Source organism: Corapipo altera, unplaced genomic scaffold, assembly GCF_003945725.1.
Source record: "Corapipo altera isolate COAL_440 unplaced genomic scaffold, ASM394572v1 258, whole genome shotgun sequence".
Taxonomy (NCBI): Eukaryota; Metazoa; Chordata; class Aves; order Passeriformes; family Pipridae; genus Corapipo; species Corapipo altera.
In genome coordinates, this window is record NW_020885098.1 from 113691 (window position 1) to 129552 (window position 15862).

At 46.4% G+C, this 15862-nt stretch overlaps 2 protein-coding genes across 11 annotated transcripts in view; both read right to left on the reverse strand.

Annotated features, from left to right (window-relative positions):
• The window catches only part of LOC113960225 (cytochrome c oxidase assembly protein COX18, mitochondrial), a 4317-nt gene extending 4226 nt beyond the window's left edge, over window positions 1-91 (reverse strand). The window contains exon 1 of the mRNA XM_027669661.1: window positions 58-91. Within this exon, the coding sequence (XP_027525462.1) occupies window positions 58-91 (34 nt within the window). The remainder of the gene's footprint in view (window positions 1-57) is intronic.
• A 1416-nt stretch (window positions 92-1507) lies between these two features.
• Window positions 1508-15862, reverse strand: part of ANKRD17 (ankyrin repeat domain 17) — a 70139-nt gene continuing 55784 nt past the window's right edge. For 7 of the 10 annotated variants that reach the window (XM_027669670.1, XM_027669669.1, XM_027669678.1 and 4 more), the window contains 19 exons: window positions 15585-15696; window positions 15263-15408; window positions 14118-14260; window positions 13457-13670; window positions 12873-13048; window positions 12467-12629; window positions 11632-11727; window positions 11277-11393; window positions 10616-10787; window positions 9919-10366; window positions 9672-9827; window positions 9310-9459; window positions 7185-8836; window positions 6012-6209; window positions 5144-5392; window positions 3621-3728; window positions 3245-3420; window positions 2969-3133; window positions 1508-2099 (listed from right to left, as the gene is read on the reverse strand). In XM_027669670.1, the coding sequence (XP_027525471.1) occupies window positions 2040-2099; window positions 2969-3133; window positions 3245-3420; window positions 3621-3728; window positions 5144-5392; window positions 6012-6209; window positions 7185-8836; window positions 9310-9459; window positions 9672-9827; window positions 9919-10366; window positions 10616-10787; window positions 11277-11393; window positions 11632-11727; window positions 12467-12629; window positions 12873-13048; window positions 13457-13670; window positions 14118-14260; window positions 15263-15408; window positions 15585-15696 (4701 nt within the window). In that variant the 3' untranslated portion in view covers window positions 1508-2039. The remainder of the gene's footprint in view (window positions 2100-2968; window positions 3134-3244; window positions 3421-3620; window positions 3729-5143; window positions 5393-6011; window positions 6210-7184; window positions 8837-9309; window positions 9460-9671; window positions 9828-9918; window positions 10367-10615; window positions 10788-11276; window positions 11394-11631; window positions 11728-12466; window positions 12630-12872; window positions 13049-13456; window positions 13671-14117; window positions 14261-15262; window positions 15409-15584; window positions 15697-15862) is intronic. The other 3 variants (XM_027669672.1, XM_027669671.1, XM_027669679.1) reach the window with 1 other exon arrangement.

The window sequence follows — 15862 nt, forward strand, 5'->3', positions numbered from 1 at the left end:
GCCGCCACATGGCCAACGGCGACCCCACGCACCCAGGTGTGCGCATGCGCGGCCCGCCCAAGGGCGGAGCGCGCGACGCCGCGACCGCCATGGCGGTTAAGGGCAAAAGGGCGGGCAGCCAGCAACGCTGTGCCGCCGCCCTCAGGGGAAATAATGACGGCCCCGTCCCTAACCTACATTTCCCCTCCTTCACTTCGTACCCATTACTCCTTGTACAATTCCCCAGTAGGCCCTCGCCGGCTTCCCTGCAGGCCCCTTCAGGTACGGCGAGGTTCTCCAGGCTGAACAGCCCCAGCCTTTCTCAGCCTTAAAACTATATTCATTAATGAGCAATTATTCATTCCACATCTGTTCTCCTGCCCAGCCAGGTTCTGAACTGTGTCTCCTCACCTCTTGCGTAGCAAGGAGAGGTCTAAATACCCCTTAAACCACACACTCTGCACCATGTTCTCCTCTCCATGTTCGTCATAACCCTGGTTGTTCCCTTTTCTCAAATAAAGAGCACCTGCCCGCTCCTAAAAGAGCATATTCCTTGGTTTATTGGACAAATAAAAAGCATTATATTGTGGAAGAATTAAAAAAAAAAAAATGTATCTGAGGAAAAAATAAAAAAGTCCAATTCCCTCCACCCAGGATTTCCCATTGTCCAGCCACAGTGGTGGCATCAAGCCTGTGCTGCCCCAAACATGGATTGAGCTGTCAGGTCAACAAATACTCTGGAATTCGTGGTCCTAATCAATACTGAGTACTGCTTCTCAGTAGGATTAACAATTAGTAACCTAAAACAGTACTAAAACCTTAAGCAAATAACGTAGCAGAGAGCTGCTGGTCACACAGCAGAGGGGTAGGACACAGTACCACCACAGTAAGGTGTGAGATGGAGTTGTAGATCCTTTTTCTGAGCAGTTCTTCATTTCAGGATCCATGCTGTTCCCACCACATCTTCACAGGATGTACTTGCAGCCGGAAAAAGGAGCTTGCTTTTATTTAGAGCACCACCTAAGGGCAGGTGTATGGACATGGGTATGTACAAGACTTGTGCCCACCTCAAATACCACAGGATGTAAAAGGCAAGTGGGGTATTTCTTCTGTCTTTCAAAGGAGCACCATAATAAAAACAAACAGTACTTCTTAAATCTGAGTTGTACATCTCCTTTAAACACTATGTACAGGAACTGCAGGGGGATCTTGACTGGATCAGTGCCACTGCTCACCCAGTCTGGCCTCAAAGAACCCCTCCCGACTTTAACTCCTGGTACTGCTGTTCACAGGTGACAGCTCCTGGCTGCAAGGGAATTTCCACTTTGACTTCTCCAAATAAATCTTCACAGGGGCTTATTCGGAACAAACCTGCCTTGGGAGCTTTCAGCAGGGAAGCTCTCATTTCAAGCAGAGAATGTATGTATTCTCAAAAAAATCCAACACATATTTATTTGGAAAAAGCCCTCTGATAATGCCTGGGGTTTTTTTGTTTTTATAACATACTTAAATTACACAAGTAGAAAAGTTATGCTTATTAATAGTTTAATGTATGAAGGAAACATCCAGATTTCTGAATATGAAGGTACATATCTCACATTAATTTAAGTCTACATAAAGTAGAGCCTCTATAACTGACATATTGAAATTTACTTTCTGCTTAGCCATTTGTTATGTAAACAATTGTACATTTATTTGCCATTCTAAAACTTCAGGATCAAGTTTACATAATTTTGCTAAATTTCTGTGTTTGCTCAGAAGCAGTTTACAGTACTAAAACCAACCAGCCAAAGAACAGCTTCAACAGAAAGTTATGTCAGAAAAAAAAAAAAAGGAGGAAAGGAAAGAAGAAAGTCTAACTAAGTTGAAACATATGATGGTGGGGAATGGGTGGTCACAATGTTCACAGAAAAAGGTCAGTTAGTAAGTTCTTCTGCAAAAAGCCTACACACTTCAGTCAAGCACATCAGTAGAATGATCTGGGAGCACATAAACTGTTTCTGCCATTTGTGGTTTCCTCTGCAAAACAAGGAATCTCAAGGCCAGCACGTTGATCCCACTCAGCCCAGTTGGTTCATATGCACACTGTTCATGTGAGGTGTCCAAGTTCCAGTCCACACCTGCAAGAGAGACCTGTGTTAACTCGGTGCTGCTCAGAGCAGGGCACAAGTCACAGGGACACTGCAGGGCCCAGGAGAACTAACAGGACTCTGTGCATGTGCCAAAGTACTTGCAAGGCCAGTGCCTGAATCCCTCCAGCTCCCAGAGCGAGAGACTCACCCTCCTCTTCCAGTTCAGATTTGATATCAATCAATAACTTCATTTCTGGCACCTTATCTCCCCCCAGCACCCTCAGCTCTGAGGAAACTCAAGTCTAACCAAGTGAAACTTTCTCTGGGGGACAAAGTTTCCTCATTAAACCAGAAACCACCTCACTGTGGTCAGGAGCCACTTCAGAGCAATACCTGAACTGTGGCCAAACCCCCCTCTTCCACACACCTATGGTCTGCCAGAGCTGGGAACTATTCCCTGGAGCTTGGATCATTCCCAAGCAAATTAAGCCTAGAAACATCTTTATTTAGTAACAGTGTAACAGAGCTCACTGTCTAATTAAAAGTAAACACAGGATACAATCTAACAAGAGCCACTGATGTTCCATTAGAGTATTAGTTGCTGAGTAGGAACAAGAGGTTTAGGGGAATTAAACACGCTGCCTAAATTATATTTAGTGGACAAGCCAGGCAAGAACAGAGCAGCAAAGAGCTACTTACTCCCTTCCTATGAGCACTCCTAACACAGTCAGGGGTCCAGCAACAACCCCCTGCTGCTTTCCATTTTTGGGAAGGGAAAACTTAACTAACAGCAAAAATAAACAGCCTTTCCTGCCAAATTTTGCCCCAAAATTTGTTTTCTCAGATGCAGAACTGCACAGACAGGAATCACGACGGTTTTGGATAAAACACCCAGTGTAAAAAAAGGGAACAATTACCGTCTGAGGCCCGTTGTTCTCTGTGGAATTTGAAACCATCTTTATCAGCGAGTTCCAAGATGGGTCAGCAGCATGAGGCCCGTTAAAGATGGGGCCTCCAGTACCATCTGTGATGGGGGCTACGGGAGGAATCATGGCGTTCCCATACACAGAAAAAGGCATTCCCTGAGGGCAAGGAAAAGCAACAGTCAGGATGTTTTCGTGGACGCTGCTATCCCTGCACAGACAGAAGGGCTAAGAGGGCTTTGTGCTGCCTATCAGGCCCAAGGTCATTACCCCGACTTTTGGGAAGTCCATGTATCCTGCAGGAACGGGCTGATGGAATGTACCGGAAGGCGTGACGATTCCCGTGCTGTCCCTCTCCATGGCTTGGTGTGAGAACACACCCGGGTCGGACATGGGCCGGTGGATCATGTGGCTTCCCATCCCGCTGTGACACCAGTCCACTTTGTCTGACAGCACAGAGACACAGCGTTACCCACACGACACCCCCTCCTCCTGCATCCCCCAGCCTCAGCTGTGCCCTGTGCCCAGCCTGCAGCTCCCGCACCCACGAAAACTCTGGCACGTGTGGGATGGGGAGCACCACAACGTGCCCCTGCAGGCCCCCAGTCAGAGCCCTGAGGCGGTGCCAGGAGCTGGGAACAGTTACCTGTGACCAGGGCGCTGCCCCTGCCATTCTCCTCCACCTCAACAGCAAAGCTGGCATCTGGGCTAACTCTCCCTCCTCCAAAAACCTCAATTCTTTGCGCCTTTGGTGCTGTGAAAAGGGTATGTATGCTACGAAGACTGTTTGCTCCACTTCATTACCATTCTTCCATTTATTATTTAATATTCTAAGAAACAGAGAAGTACTTTTGCAAAGCAAAACCAGAAAATGACCAGCTCCAGACACGTGCTCGTGTACTAATTACATGAATGCACCAGGGGGAGCTTGGTATTGGTGCTACAGTTCAAACCTCAGACATTCATAAAGCCAATTTTCAAAACAAAACATAAGGAAATTGTATTTGGAGAAGGGATACAAAAACATTTCTGAGGCATCCCAATAGTCAAGAAAAGCCAATCCTGTTGTGAACTGAAAATCAAAATATTCAAGTAATTGAAAAAAGTAGAAAGCAAGAAGCATTCTAAAGGCCAAGACAGGCACAAAGGACAACTTTTACAGCCAGACAATATAAACAAATATTACATTTCTAAAGCCTTACCCGGGAGAAGACCACTAGTGAAGTAAAATGAGGTTTGTATTTGGGGATAAACCCCAGGGCAGTCAGTCAGTTAAAACCTTAAGCTGTCTGGACTCAGTCAAGCAGCACAACAGGTTACTTACAGGGGTTGAGCAGTTCCCATTCCCATTCCTGCAGGTTTTCCCAGGCAGATTGGATAAAGCCCTGAGCAACCTTGTCCAGCCTCATGGCAAACCCCATTTTGTGCAGGGGGCTGACAGGACCTCCAGAGGTCTGATCCAACATGGTCTTATGATTCACACCTCCCATCCCAAGAAAAAAACCCTACAGAAACTAACAATCAAACCCAACCCCCACCCCATCAATACGACAAAATTCATCAGTCTCCTGTAAGTTGCATCTGAGATTCCTGGCGAGTTTGCTGAAGTTATTAATAAATTATGAAATACTAAATTCTATGTGACTCTAGGATAGCCAAGAGTTTGTGTTGGTAAAATGCAAATGGCTGGAAAAAACCAAAAAACCCCCAAATGTAGAACATTACCACTTAAGAGAAGCACCATCCTCAGCACAAAAAGCTCTATCTTGGCTACAAATTAAATATTATCTCCTACTGTACAAACAATCTCTTTCATCAACAGCAAAATCCCAGACAGTTATCCTGAGACACCTTAATTTCCCCTCTTCCTAAATCCAATGATCCTCACCCAGTCCACCCCTGTAAACCCTGCAGTTTTATTTTTCCTGTTAATTCTTACTTGGAGTACCAGACCTTCACAGCCAGGGCGTTTCAGAACTGTTTGCTGAGACCTCAGTAAAACACAAATAACTGGACAGGAGGGCAAGCACAAGTCCCTGCTCCAAATCCCTCGGAAAGAGCACTCCTGTATTTTGAGGCACTCACTTCTGCATCATCCTCCAGTACTGGAGTGACTTTGGGAAACACAACACTGTGATCAATTCAAGTGCACCTATGAACACCACATACCTTGACTGCCACCTATACCTTCGAAGGACCAGATCCCACTATGTCCCACTGGAGCAGCCAAGTTGCTCCCAATAACAGAAGGAGTAGACGTTCCAGTTTGTCTAATACGTGCAGACCGTTCAGTCCCGATGGGAACAGGAACTTTTCTGTCCTGAGAAACATTACTGGGCTTTTCTGATCCCAAGGACACTGCTGAAGGGGTGGGAGAGGGTGCTCGTACTCCAGAGGACACGGACTGAGCAGGAGATTCTGCAAGGAGAGCAACAGGAGCACTTAGTGGTGGCAGCCAGATCCCACAAACCCACCCCTGCATGTCCAGCAACTGGCAGTGGGGAGCTGGTCAACACCAGGTTCATCCAGCACACACTTCAGGATAAATTCAAGTCTTACTTTCAGATCAGAGAGACATTTACCATTGATTCAGTCCCTTATATAAAAATGCTTATCATGCCCTGGCAGCCCAGCCACTGGACACACAAAACTTAAACTGAGCATCACTATCAGAAGCAGAGGATTTGAGGACGATAGCCAAAACCAGAGCTAAAATAAACCCAAAGAAATCCATGCTGTTGTTGGGTTTATTTTTTTTCCTCTTTTTTTTTATTTCCTTTTTTAAATCCTGATTTGTTCCCTGTGGGCTTTTTGCCATTATTTTTGCCAACAAATCAGACTAACTCATTCCCTGAGTAAGCCAACATTCAACAGCTTCTTATTTTTTTGCCCACAAAACTGCCTCGCACAGGCAGAGCTGGAGGAAGGCACCAGAACCTGCCCCAAGGATTTTCTCTTGGAATTCCTCACACGGTTCTGTGAGACCACTGTATTGACACGGCAGCTTCTCACCCGCTGCCCGCTGAGCAGAACTCACCGTTGGATGCTGATGAACACGGGGGCAACAAACTAAGAGGGGAAAAATGCTGTCTGTTAAAATTAGCAGCTGCAGGTGCTCCGCCGAGAGGTGCCCCGGGCGCGTAGATCTGCCCTCCCGAAAGGTTCGAGGCAAAGTTCCCCAGGTGTGTAGAAGAAGGTGTTACAGAAGCATAAGGGGAATCCATACTGACAATACCTACAAGAGAAATGGGCACAAGTGATTCCCGGGACTCCAGCACCTCCCTCAAGAGCTTGCCCATACTGTGGAAATAACAAGAACGAAAACTTTTATCCCGTGCATTTCTGGGGGGGTGTGTTACTGTTTTCCAAAGAAAACTGGGAGGCTCAAGCTTTCCACTTTGCAAGTCTGGACTGCACGTGGCAATTGTGCTGTACATAAAAACCAAGAATGATTCCTATTTTAGTAACACCAAATGGCACCAACTAGCCAAGATATTCGAAACACAAGATTTACTGCTCCCTTCGTGTCCTCTTCAAGGAAGAAAGGGGAAAATAAAATCTTAGAGGTCTAAGACTGATATATTTGTATATCTTACTGTTATACAGTCACGTATCAAAGTGCTGAGAAGTATATTAAACTGACAAAATTCAACACCATCACATTCACAAAACAGGAAAAAAAATTGCTCTTGTATTGATTCATAAAAAACCCAAAGGTCCCACAAAAACAGGCAGAGATGGCCCAAACCATGTCTGTACTTTCTGAAAGCTACACAACAGGTTCTGTGACAACCCCTTGGCCTCTGCTTTGGGCAGAGGGCTCAGTGCTTCCCTACAAATTTCAGGCAGTCAAGGAAATAACATTTTTTGCTCAAATTTAGCAGTGAAGAGAACACATCTCTTCTAAGTTACAAGTTCACACCTGGAAGACACTGCATATTTTTTTACAGCCTCAGGACATTTTACCATAAACCAGAGCAGGCATTAGGTGGCGGAAGGGAAGGGAGGTGGAAACAACAGTTTTCTTATCTCAGCTATCAGAGCAGAGCAGACTGCAATGGCAAAAAGAGTGACTTTTATCAAGCTCATCAGCTGCCACCCAGTTATTAGATTTGAGAGGGGGCACTTAAAAAAGGAAAATGAGCTCTACTTGGCTTGAAAAATCCAGAATAAACTGCATTATTAAGGTGTGGACACAAAACACACTTACCTGAGGGACTTGGAGCTGGCCTCTGTAACGGTGGCCTAAAACCTGGGGCTTTGGAAGTGTCAGACTGATGTAACGGATCTGAATTTGGCAAAAATGAGGACTTTGCGGAGAGCATGGATTCCGGTGGCGTCTGAGATGACACGACGGACCCACCCCAGAAGGCATGAGCAGACGTGGGGCTGTTCTCAAACAACGTACTAAAGGGCCCGAAAGGCAGAGTAGCACTGAAGTTGTTCCCCATGGGCTTGTTCGCCGGGTGGGCCGAATTCTGAGAAGCACTTTGTGTACTTAAGGTAGAAGGAAGCTGCACTGAAGAAGGAACACTGTGGGGCCTTTTGATGTGGTTCACGTTGAGGACTGCGACGGAGGAGTTTTGCACAGGAGCTGGATTCTTGTGGACGCTGCCGGTTGCATGGACAGGCGGTCTGATGGCCGGGGTTTCCATCTTGGCTGCGGGCTGGGCAGACCCCATGGACGTCTGGGACACGGGGTAGGTCATCGGGGTGTTGGTCGGACCCGCCACGGGAGCAGATGAGCTCGTCGCCGCTAAATTTGGAGGCACAACCAGCCGAGGATCTGGAGCGGGAACCTGAGGTTGCTGGAGAGGGGGCCTGGCCTCTGGGAGAGGAGCTCCCGGGGGCTGCTGATGAGCGGGATGCACGGAGGAGCTGCCGGTGCCGGGGTTGGGCTGCCTGCTGCCGGTCGAGCCGCTCGCTTCCACCGCGGGCGGGCTGCCCGCGTCTGCGTCAGATGAAGGCGCACCTTTGTTGGGAGAGGCCGCGGCCGCGCAGTCGGAAGGACTGCTCCTGGCGACGCCCGCGGGCTGCGCGGGAGGAGAGGGAGACGAGGGGGAAGAGGCGGGGTAGTGTTCTTTGGCAGTAGGAGTCGGATACGTGGCGTTGGTGGGCGCCGTGCTCGTGTTGCTCGCCGTGGTGGTCACGGTGGTCGTCGTGGCATTGGACGTCTTCACGACCGTGACGAAGAGCTGTCTCCTGACCGAGGGGGAACTCGGGCTGCCGCTCGCGGAAGAACCAGGCACAGTGGAGGCCACCGAAGTCGTGGTCGCCGTGGGACTCGTCGTCAGAGAACTCGCCGGGTTCCCCTGAGCACCGCTGCTGTTCTGGCTGTTGTGGCGAGGCACCATGTGAGGTTTCGGCGAGTTCGTGGCTCTCGCGGGGCTCAGCGGCCGAACGGGAAACGGGCCCCACGTGGACTGGGCTGGTGGGAAAGTACCTCCGAAGTGTGTCATGGGCAACCGAGGCGGACGGATCTGCTGGAAGGTCTGAGCGGCGAGCAAAGCGTGTGCAAACTGCGGAGGAGGATACGCCAGCGGGAGGGAGACTTGGAAACCAGGCCGCACGTTGTTCACGGGGTTCTTAATGCTCTTGTGAGTGGAGGCTGAGGAGATGGCAGGCACGGAGAGCGCGGAGGCAGGCTGGGACGCCGACGAAGCAGCTACGGTGGTCACTTTGATGCCCACGAGAGAACTGTTAGCAGCTGTGGTGGTGGCAGGCGCCGAGGACCCCATTTTGGAGTTTGCGGTCGAACTTTTCAAACGGTTCTTTGGAATAAGTTCATCGATTTCCTTATCCGGATCCTTAATCAGAGCGTTGATCAACTGCGTGGCCTGCCTGGTTGATTCTGTGCCACCCCTACGGAAAGGAAGGAAGGGGAAAAGCACATCTAAGCATTTACACACATTATAGCCAAGAACCTCCAACACATGATCCACGATCCAGCCTGCCTTCTGTCATGCTAACACAGACAGGAAAATAACTCTCCACCTGAAAACTGAGCTTGGCAGGTTCCTGCTGCTGACAATTGCTCAGGAAGCTCAAGTTGAAAACTCTGACTCTCCCCAAAACCCCAAATGGCTAAAATATTTACTTCCCTAAACAAGTCCACATATTTAGCCATGTCCCAGTATTTATGCTTTGCCTCATCTCACAACTTTTATTTAGTACCAACATATGGTGGTTGCACTTGTGCTTCACCATTCACCTCCCCGCCTCAAAGTGATCTTCCAAGGAGCAACCAGATTAAGCCTTTTCATTTTTCTATACAGACAGGTGTTCTACAATGAAAAGAACCCCACAGGAAGGAGCAAATGAAGGCTCCTGCTCACCTAATGGTGATTATCCGATCTCCAGTTTTATCCTTCTGTTTGTCAATGTCTATGTGCGCTCCCGTGCACTCCCGGATCGCGTTGATGTTACATCCTCCTCTGCCTATGACTCTGGAAATTACAGTTGATGGAACAGAAACCTTCTTGGATCTGTATAAAAAGAAACAATATTTAGTGGGAAATGCTTCCAAGGCAAGAATCTGTGGGCAGGTTGCTGAAAATAATCTTCTATTTCCTGATTCAAGCTACATAGCAGCAGTTTTGTGAAATCTCAGCCCCCCTAAGAAGGTCATTCAGTAAGTCCAGGGAGGGATACACAAAGGACACAGCAATAAGGGGAAGTAGGGGAGAATGTTGTTTACCTTCTCACAACTTCCTTCCACCCTTCTTCCCTTTTCTGACCACGTTTGGGACTAGCAATGGTTAGCTTTCCATTTGGAGAAGAAAGGGGAGAAGGAGCAGATTTTGTGCAAGTAGACAAGGAATTATTTGTCACTTCGTTAATAACTTCAGACAACCTGTAAAAGAAATGAAATGTTGTTATTATGTGGGGAAGAAAAAAAAAAAAAGGATGACTTGTATTTTGCATGCAGGGTCCCAGGGACTTACTTGATGGATGACTTGCCAGGAGCTGCTTTCCTCTCATCCTTTGGACAAGTGACAAGCACCGACGGTTGCTTTTTGTTGCTCTGAGTGTTAGTGCTGGCCGTGGAAGAATGATTGTCACTCTTGTGGCTGCTGTTGCTATTGCTGCTCTCATCGCTACAGCTAGAGATCCTCATGTTGTCACTGTCACCACTCTCACTGGTGCTGCTGCTCTTGGATTCCCCGTTCACCTTCTCAGGCTGGCTATAGGAAATTGGGAGCTGATCATCAAATATAATCTGAACGTTATCAGGGGTTACTTTGTTTTTCCTGTTTTTCCTCTTGGAGCTTGTTGTGGTGATGGTGTTATTCCTCTTCCCATGGGATCCTGCTAGTGTTGTCCAGGTGGCAGATATACCTATGGTGGTGGTGGTGGTAGCACTGGGAGGCTCCATTGGGACTTCGGGATCATCTGATGGAAGAATAAAAAAAAGCAGGAGTAAGTTAGCTTGTGTGGTTTAGCTTTCCAAATCACACCTGTCCTATCAAACAACTCAGGAATAACTTCACAAGGCACCAAACACCACCCAAAACCAGTAACTGTGCAGACATCCCTAAAACTAGGGATGTCATAACATGGAGCTTCTCCCCTTTTTATATCAACTCATACAGAATTTCATTCTTTTCTTGGAATAAATGCAGTAGCAATTTAACAAATCACCTTCAGCTTTTAACTTCTCTTTCTCCTGAGCAGCTTGAAGTTCAAAATTCTCTTTATTTTTTGCTTCTATTTCTTCTAGTTTTCGCCTTTGTTCTTCTTTTTTCTTCCTCCTCTTCTCCTTTCTTTTCTCTCTTTTGGCAGCCAAAGCCAGTCTCCTGCTTTCTTCCCTCAGCTACAAGTCAAGCACATGGAACAGCATTACCAGATTTCCCATGCATTTCAAGAAATCCAAATGCTTTCTATTTCCTAGGACGTTAACAGAAAAATCCAAGTGTAGCTTCCTACTACAGTATTACGGTTTCTAGTAAATTAGTGTATTTTATTTCAGACACAAAACAGGGTTTAGGCCTGAAATCCATATGACTGGAAAATGCCCATCTGTCTTGCACTTGACAAAAACAGAAATCTTTCTTTTGGGTACAATATTATTCCAGAGGAAATAGTTACACTGATGTTTCCTGATACTATTTCTCTGAATAATAGCAAAGATCAAAGATTACCTGACCAATAAGATGCTAATCTCTAGACACTCCAATTATGGTAATTACACAAACCCCCTATATGCTCAATACCTATTTTCACCGACCTCATCCTCCTGAAGCAATGTGAAACTGGAATTTTACCGAAGAAGTATTCCCAGCTCCAAACTCTTCCCACTTGCCTTCTCCAAGTCCAGTTCCTCCAGCAGAATGCTTGCGTTTTTGTTGGCTTCTGCAGCCTGTCTATCTTTGGCTTGAACAATTGACTCCATACACAGGTGGCACTTCTTCAGCATCTCCTGAAATGGGAAGTACACCAACCCTCAGTTTCCAAAGTGTTTGGATGTATGATGTCCAGCTTACACTCGTAATTTAGTAACCATTTTTTTTGCTATGTTTCTTCTCAAGAATTCCCATGGGACTCATCCTCTGGCTGAAAGATGGTGGTCAGCAAGCCAAGGAGAACTCACAACGTGGCCCCTAAAGCTGAGGCACAGCACTATTCCCTCTCACATCTTCCCTTCCCTCCCATCTTACCTTATCAGTGATGGTTGCTATGTATCGCATGCACTCCGAGTCGGATGGGAACTGGTTCACCTCCTTCACCAGGTAACGCACCACCTTCACGTGCCCCTGCAAACACAGTTCAAGGATGACTCTTTCAGCCCAGCTGCCTCTGGTTTGCTCACAAACACTGCAGTCCCAGCGCTCCTCCAGAAATATTTATTTTCAACTCTTCGACACATGATGCTCTCAACCCTTCTTTTTTACACCTTTCTCACCTCCTGAACTAGTAGGGCACTTTTCTGCACACTTCTGACAGCAGACAAGGCACAGAATTGCAGTACCTGTTGTCAGACTGCCCTTGCTCCAGCTGTACTTCCACAAACTTCTGCTTCTATTTTTTTTTGGGTAGTTTCCAGATGCCCAGCTCTCATAGCTGTAGGCTCCTACACTCATCTGCGATCCTCCCAGTACTGCAGCACCTCAACTCCACTCCCTGGATTGTTGTTACAATCATCTCTATACTAAAATTGGGCTAAACTGCACTTTTTTATACCAAAGTCCTCATCCTCTCTTGCATAAAGAACCAATCCAATTTCCCCCCAGTTCTACCACACACAAACACCCGTCAATTCTCACCCCTCACACACTCCAGAACCAGCCTCAGTAAACTGCCTATAAAGCAAATTCCTACTAGAATTTAACACAGACATTACACAGGTGACACACACCCCTATTTTGGAAGATTCAAGGCCAAGTGCTAAAATGAACTGACATAGTGTCTGACAGCTACATTCTACTTCTAACAGCTGTACAGGGATGATCAAGACGAGCGCAGACAAGAGCCAAGCTGAACTTCACGCCCTACCTTTCGGAAGGCTGCCATGAGAGGAGTTATTTTCCTGTTATCAGCTGCATCCACGTCAGCTCCAGCCTGAACGAGCAGCTGGACGACATCGAGATGCCCCCCATTGGCCGCCAGCCAGAGCGGAGTATTGCCCTTCTTGTTCCGCACGTCGATGTGAGCTCCCCTACAACGCCAAACACACCCCTTCAAACCCCTGCTTCTGGGCAAAAGGAAGCACCCTGACACCAAAGAGAACTTCGTCTGAGCACTTGTGATAAATGCAAATTCACAGGAATGGTCCCAGACACAGAACCTTTCGCATTCCCTACCCTGTGGCATACATTGGGAAATATTATTGCATATTGGGAAATATTAGTTTAAGTAAGGCCACATTTCTCTTTAAGCTGTTCATTTACAAATCCAGTACCTGCTAATGAGGAGCTCACAGAACTTGTAGTGCCCTTTGTCTGCTGCAATGGTTAAAGCTGTGTCTCTGGAGGAAGGTACCGGGGGAGCGTTTACATCTGCACCTTTGTCCAGCAGGACCCTGCCCACTTCCGCGTATCCCCCCGAGGCTGCTTCCATCAACGGAGTGAGACCAGTCTGGGACAAGCAGGTAGGAAAAAGAAGCAATTATTCAAGGGGGGAAAGGGGGTTCACTTGAAAGCGAGGCTTTATTTCAACTTCCAGGAACATAATGGTTTATTATTCTTATGCTTATAAGCACCTTAAGATGAATTAAGGTTTCAGAATAAACACACTTTTTGATGAACCGTGTAACCACAAAAACCCTCACCCCTAAGTGCAGCCATTTTTCTTCTATACAAATTTTTTTCTATACAAAATTTCTATACGATATACATTTTGATTAGAACTGTACAGAACTGTTGTATAGAACTGAACTAGGAAAGTTAACTTGCACAAAAAGGCAAGAAAAATCAGGTAACAAGAGTCAAGTGAAGACTTACAAAGCAGTACTTTTTGGAGACTTCTGCAGTGTTTGCTCCTTACCTTGGCTCTGTGTTCCACGTTGGCTTTTCTGTCAAGCAGCAGACTGACCACCTCAGTTCTCCCTTGGAAACAGGCCAGAGTCAGAGCTGTATTCCTGTTGGTCTCGATCTGGGCATTTATATCGGAGCCCATGTCCAGTAACAGTTTGACAGCAGCAGTGTGCCCGTTCATGGCTGCCAGCATCAAGGGGGAAATGCCCAATTTGCTACCAGTTCTGAAAGAGAAGAAAGAAAAAAACCCCCTAACTCTTTAAAAAAGTCATTTCATAAACGTGATTATGATTAACTCGTGAAGGTAGAGTACTTATCCAAGACTGAAAAATCAGCTACACACCAATTACTGCTGAAGAACCTACAAGAGGTTCTCCACAGTAGCATCACATAGGACTACTATTTCCACTTAGAAACACCATGCATGTCACTTTTTAGTTGCTTTAAATTTATGGGCATCTCTTATGAGGAGCATAACTTGTGCTTGGCCCTTCCCTTTGACCTGTGCAGTGTACAGCTGAGCTGCTTTCTACCTCCCAGCAGATGCAAAAGCATCACCTACGTGTCCACATGGAGTAGAGTACACAGGGAAAACAAAGGGATAACACACACACTTTCTTCACATAACTCACAGCTAAGATGAGGAGAGGAGGGGTGCAAAGGGAACTTGCCTGGAATTGATTTCTGCCCCAGCATTCAGCAGAATCTTGATAATGTTCACGTAGCCACCCGAGGCGGCGAGGCTCAAAGGTGTGTAATCAGAAACATTCCTGTGCTCCTTGTTTGCTCCTCGAGCGAGCAGCAACTCCACCACCTGCAGGGTGTCAAGAAAGAACATCTGGTTTTCTCCAGAACTTACAAATCTATCCAGGACAAATGGTTTTCAAGCCTCAGCATCCTGTTGGGAGATGTCAGTGGTAAGAAAGCCATTTCAGTCACTTGCTTCCCTACACTCCTCGCCTCCATGAACAGATGAGGCTGCAACCGTGATCCCAAAGCCCCTGGAAAACTTTCTGTAAAAAATCAGTTGCTCATTGGCATGCTTCAACCTTTCACACCAAATTGCACAACATAGCAAGAGAATCCTTTTTATGATTATTTCAGCGGTCTTTAAAGACTGCCAAAGCCAAAGATTCAATGTGAATGCAGCCTACAAAGTACTCCTGCTTTTTGTCCTCCCCTGCAGAGGACTTTACTGGCAACTTAAAATAACAATGTACACCAAAGTGAAAACCCCTTGTGTCATCTCTCGTGCAATGTTTAATTTGCTCCACTTCCAGTTCTTAAGCATAAAAAGTGTTTAGATTAGACCTGCACAATTCTCAATCAGAATGTTTTCCCATGAAATCACAGGACAAATATAATGTCAAACACTAAAACTGGGGTAGAAGGGTATCCTGACATCACCTCTACTGCCCTAAGCCCAGTGTCTTCCCATTTTCTTTCCCAAAAGCCATGATGTGGCTCATATATGGAACCCACTCGTGTCTAACTCCTGCTTCTCAACAACACTCATCACATTCACTTTCATACCTAATTATGCTGGCAAAAGGCCCATAATGAGGCACTAATGACTGCAGTCATGAGGACACCTGCATAGTTATCAAAGGAGAGAAAGCAATCTATAGAAGACATGTTTTGAAGTATAAATTGGAAAATGGGAACAATGTGAACATCTTAGCATCCTTCTAAACCACACCATCCTGAAATAAAAGTGCTGAATTAAGTGACTGTAGTTTTTCTGGAAGGTTGCCTTGCTGTACTGACACAATACATAATTCACACTCTGCTTTTGAAGACTAAAGTTTTACTTCACCTCTTGTCTCCCTCCGGAACAAGCCAAAGACAAGGGAGTGTCCTTGGTTCTCTCAGACTGGGCTTCAATATCAGCTCCATTATCCAGTAAGATTTCCACAACACCCACATGACCGGCTGTAGCAGCCAAAATAAGCGGAGTAAACCCTGAAATGGAAAAGGATGTTTGAAGAGTCCACATTCATATCTCAAGTGATGCGAGTTAAACCACCCGAAAATCAAGCCTAAAGGCTTCACAAAAGGACTGGCTTTACTGGGGATTTATTTGGGATGAGAGGCTGGCAAAGCAGAGAGGGTCTGTACTGCCATGGTGAGACACTCACCTTTCTTGTCCCTGTGCTCAATGTTGGCTCCTCTCTCCAGCAGGGTCTGCACCAGCTCCTCGTGGCCTCCAGCACAAGCCAGTGTCAGGGCTGTGTCATGGTTACTTTCAGTCTAAAACACACACCACGTACACAAGATAAAAGATTTGCTTTTTCAAGGACAGCCCATGTTATACAGCACATTAGCCAAAGCAATAAAAAAAATTTATAAGCTAAAGATGTGTTTATTGATTCCCCTACCACTATCTTCTGTTTGCTAGTTCCTAACAGGACTCTAC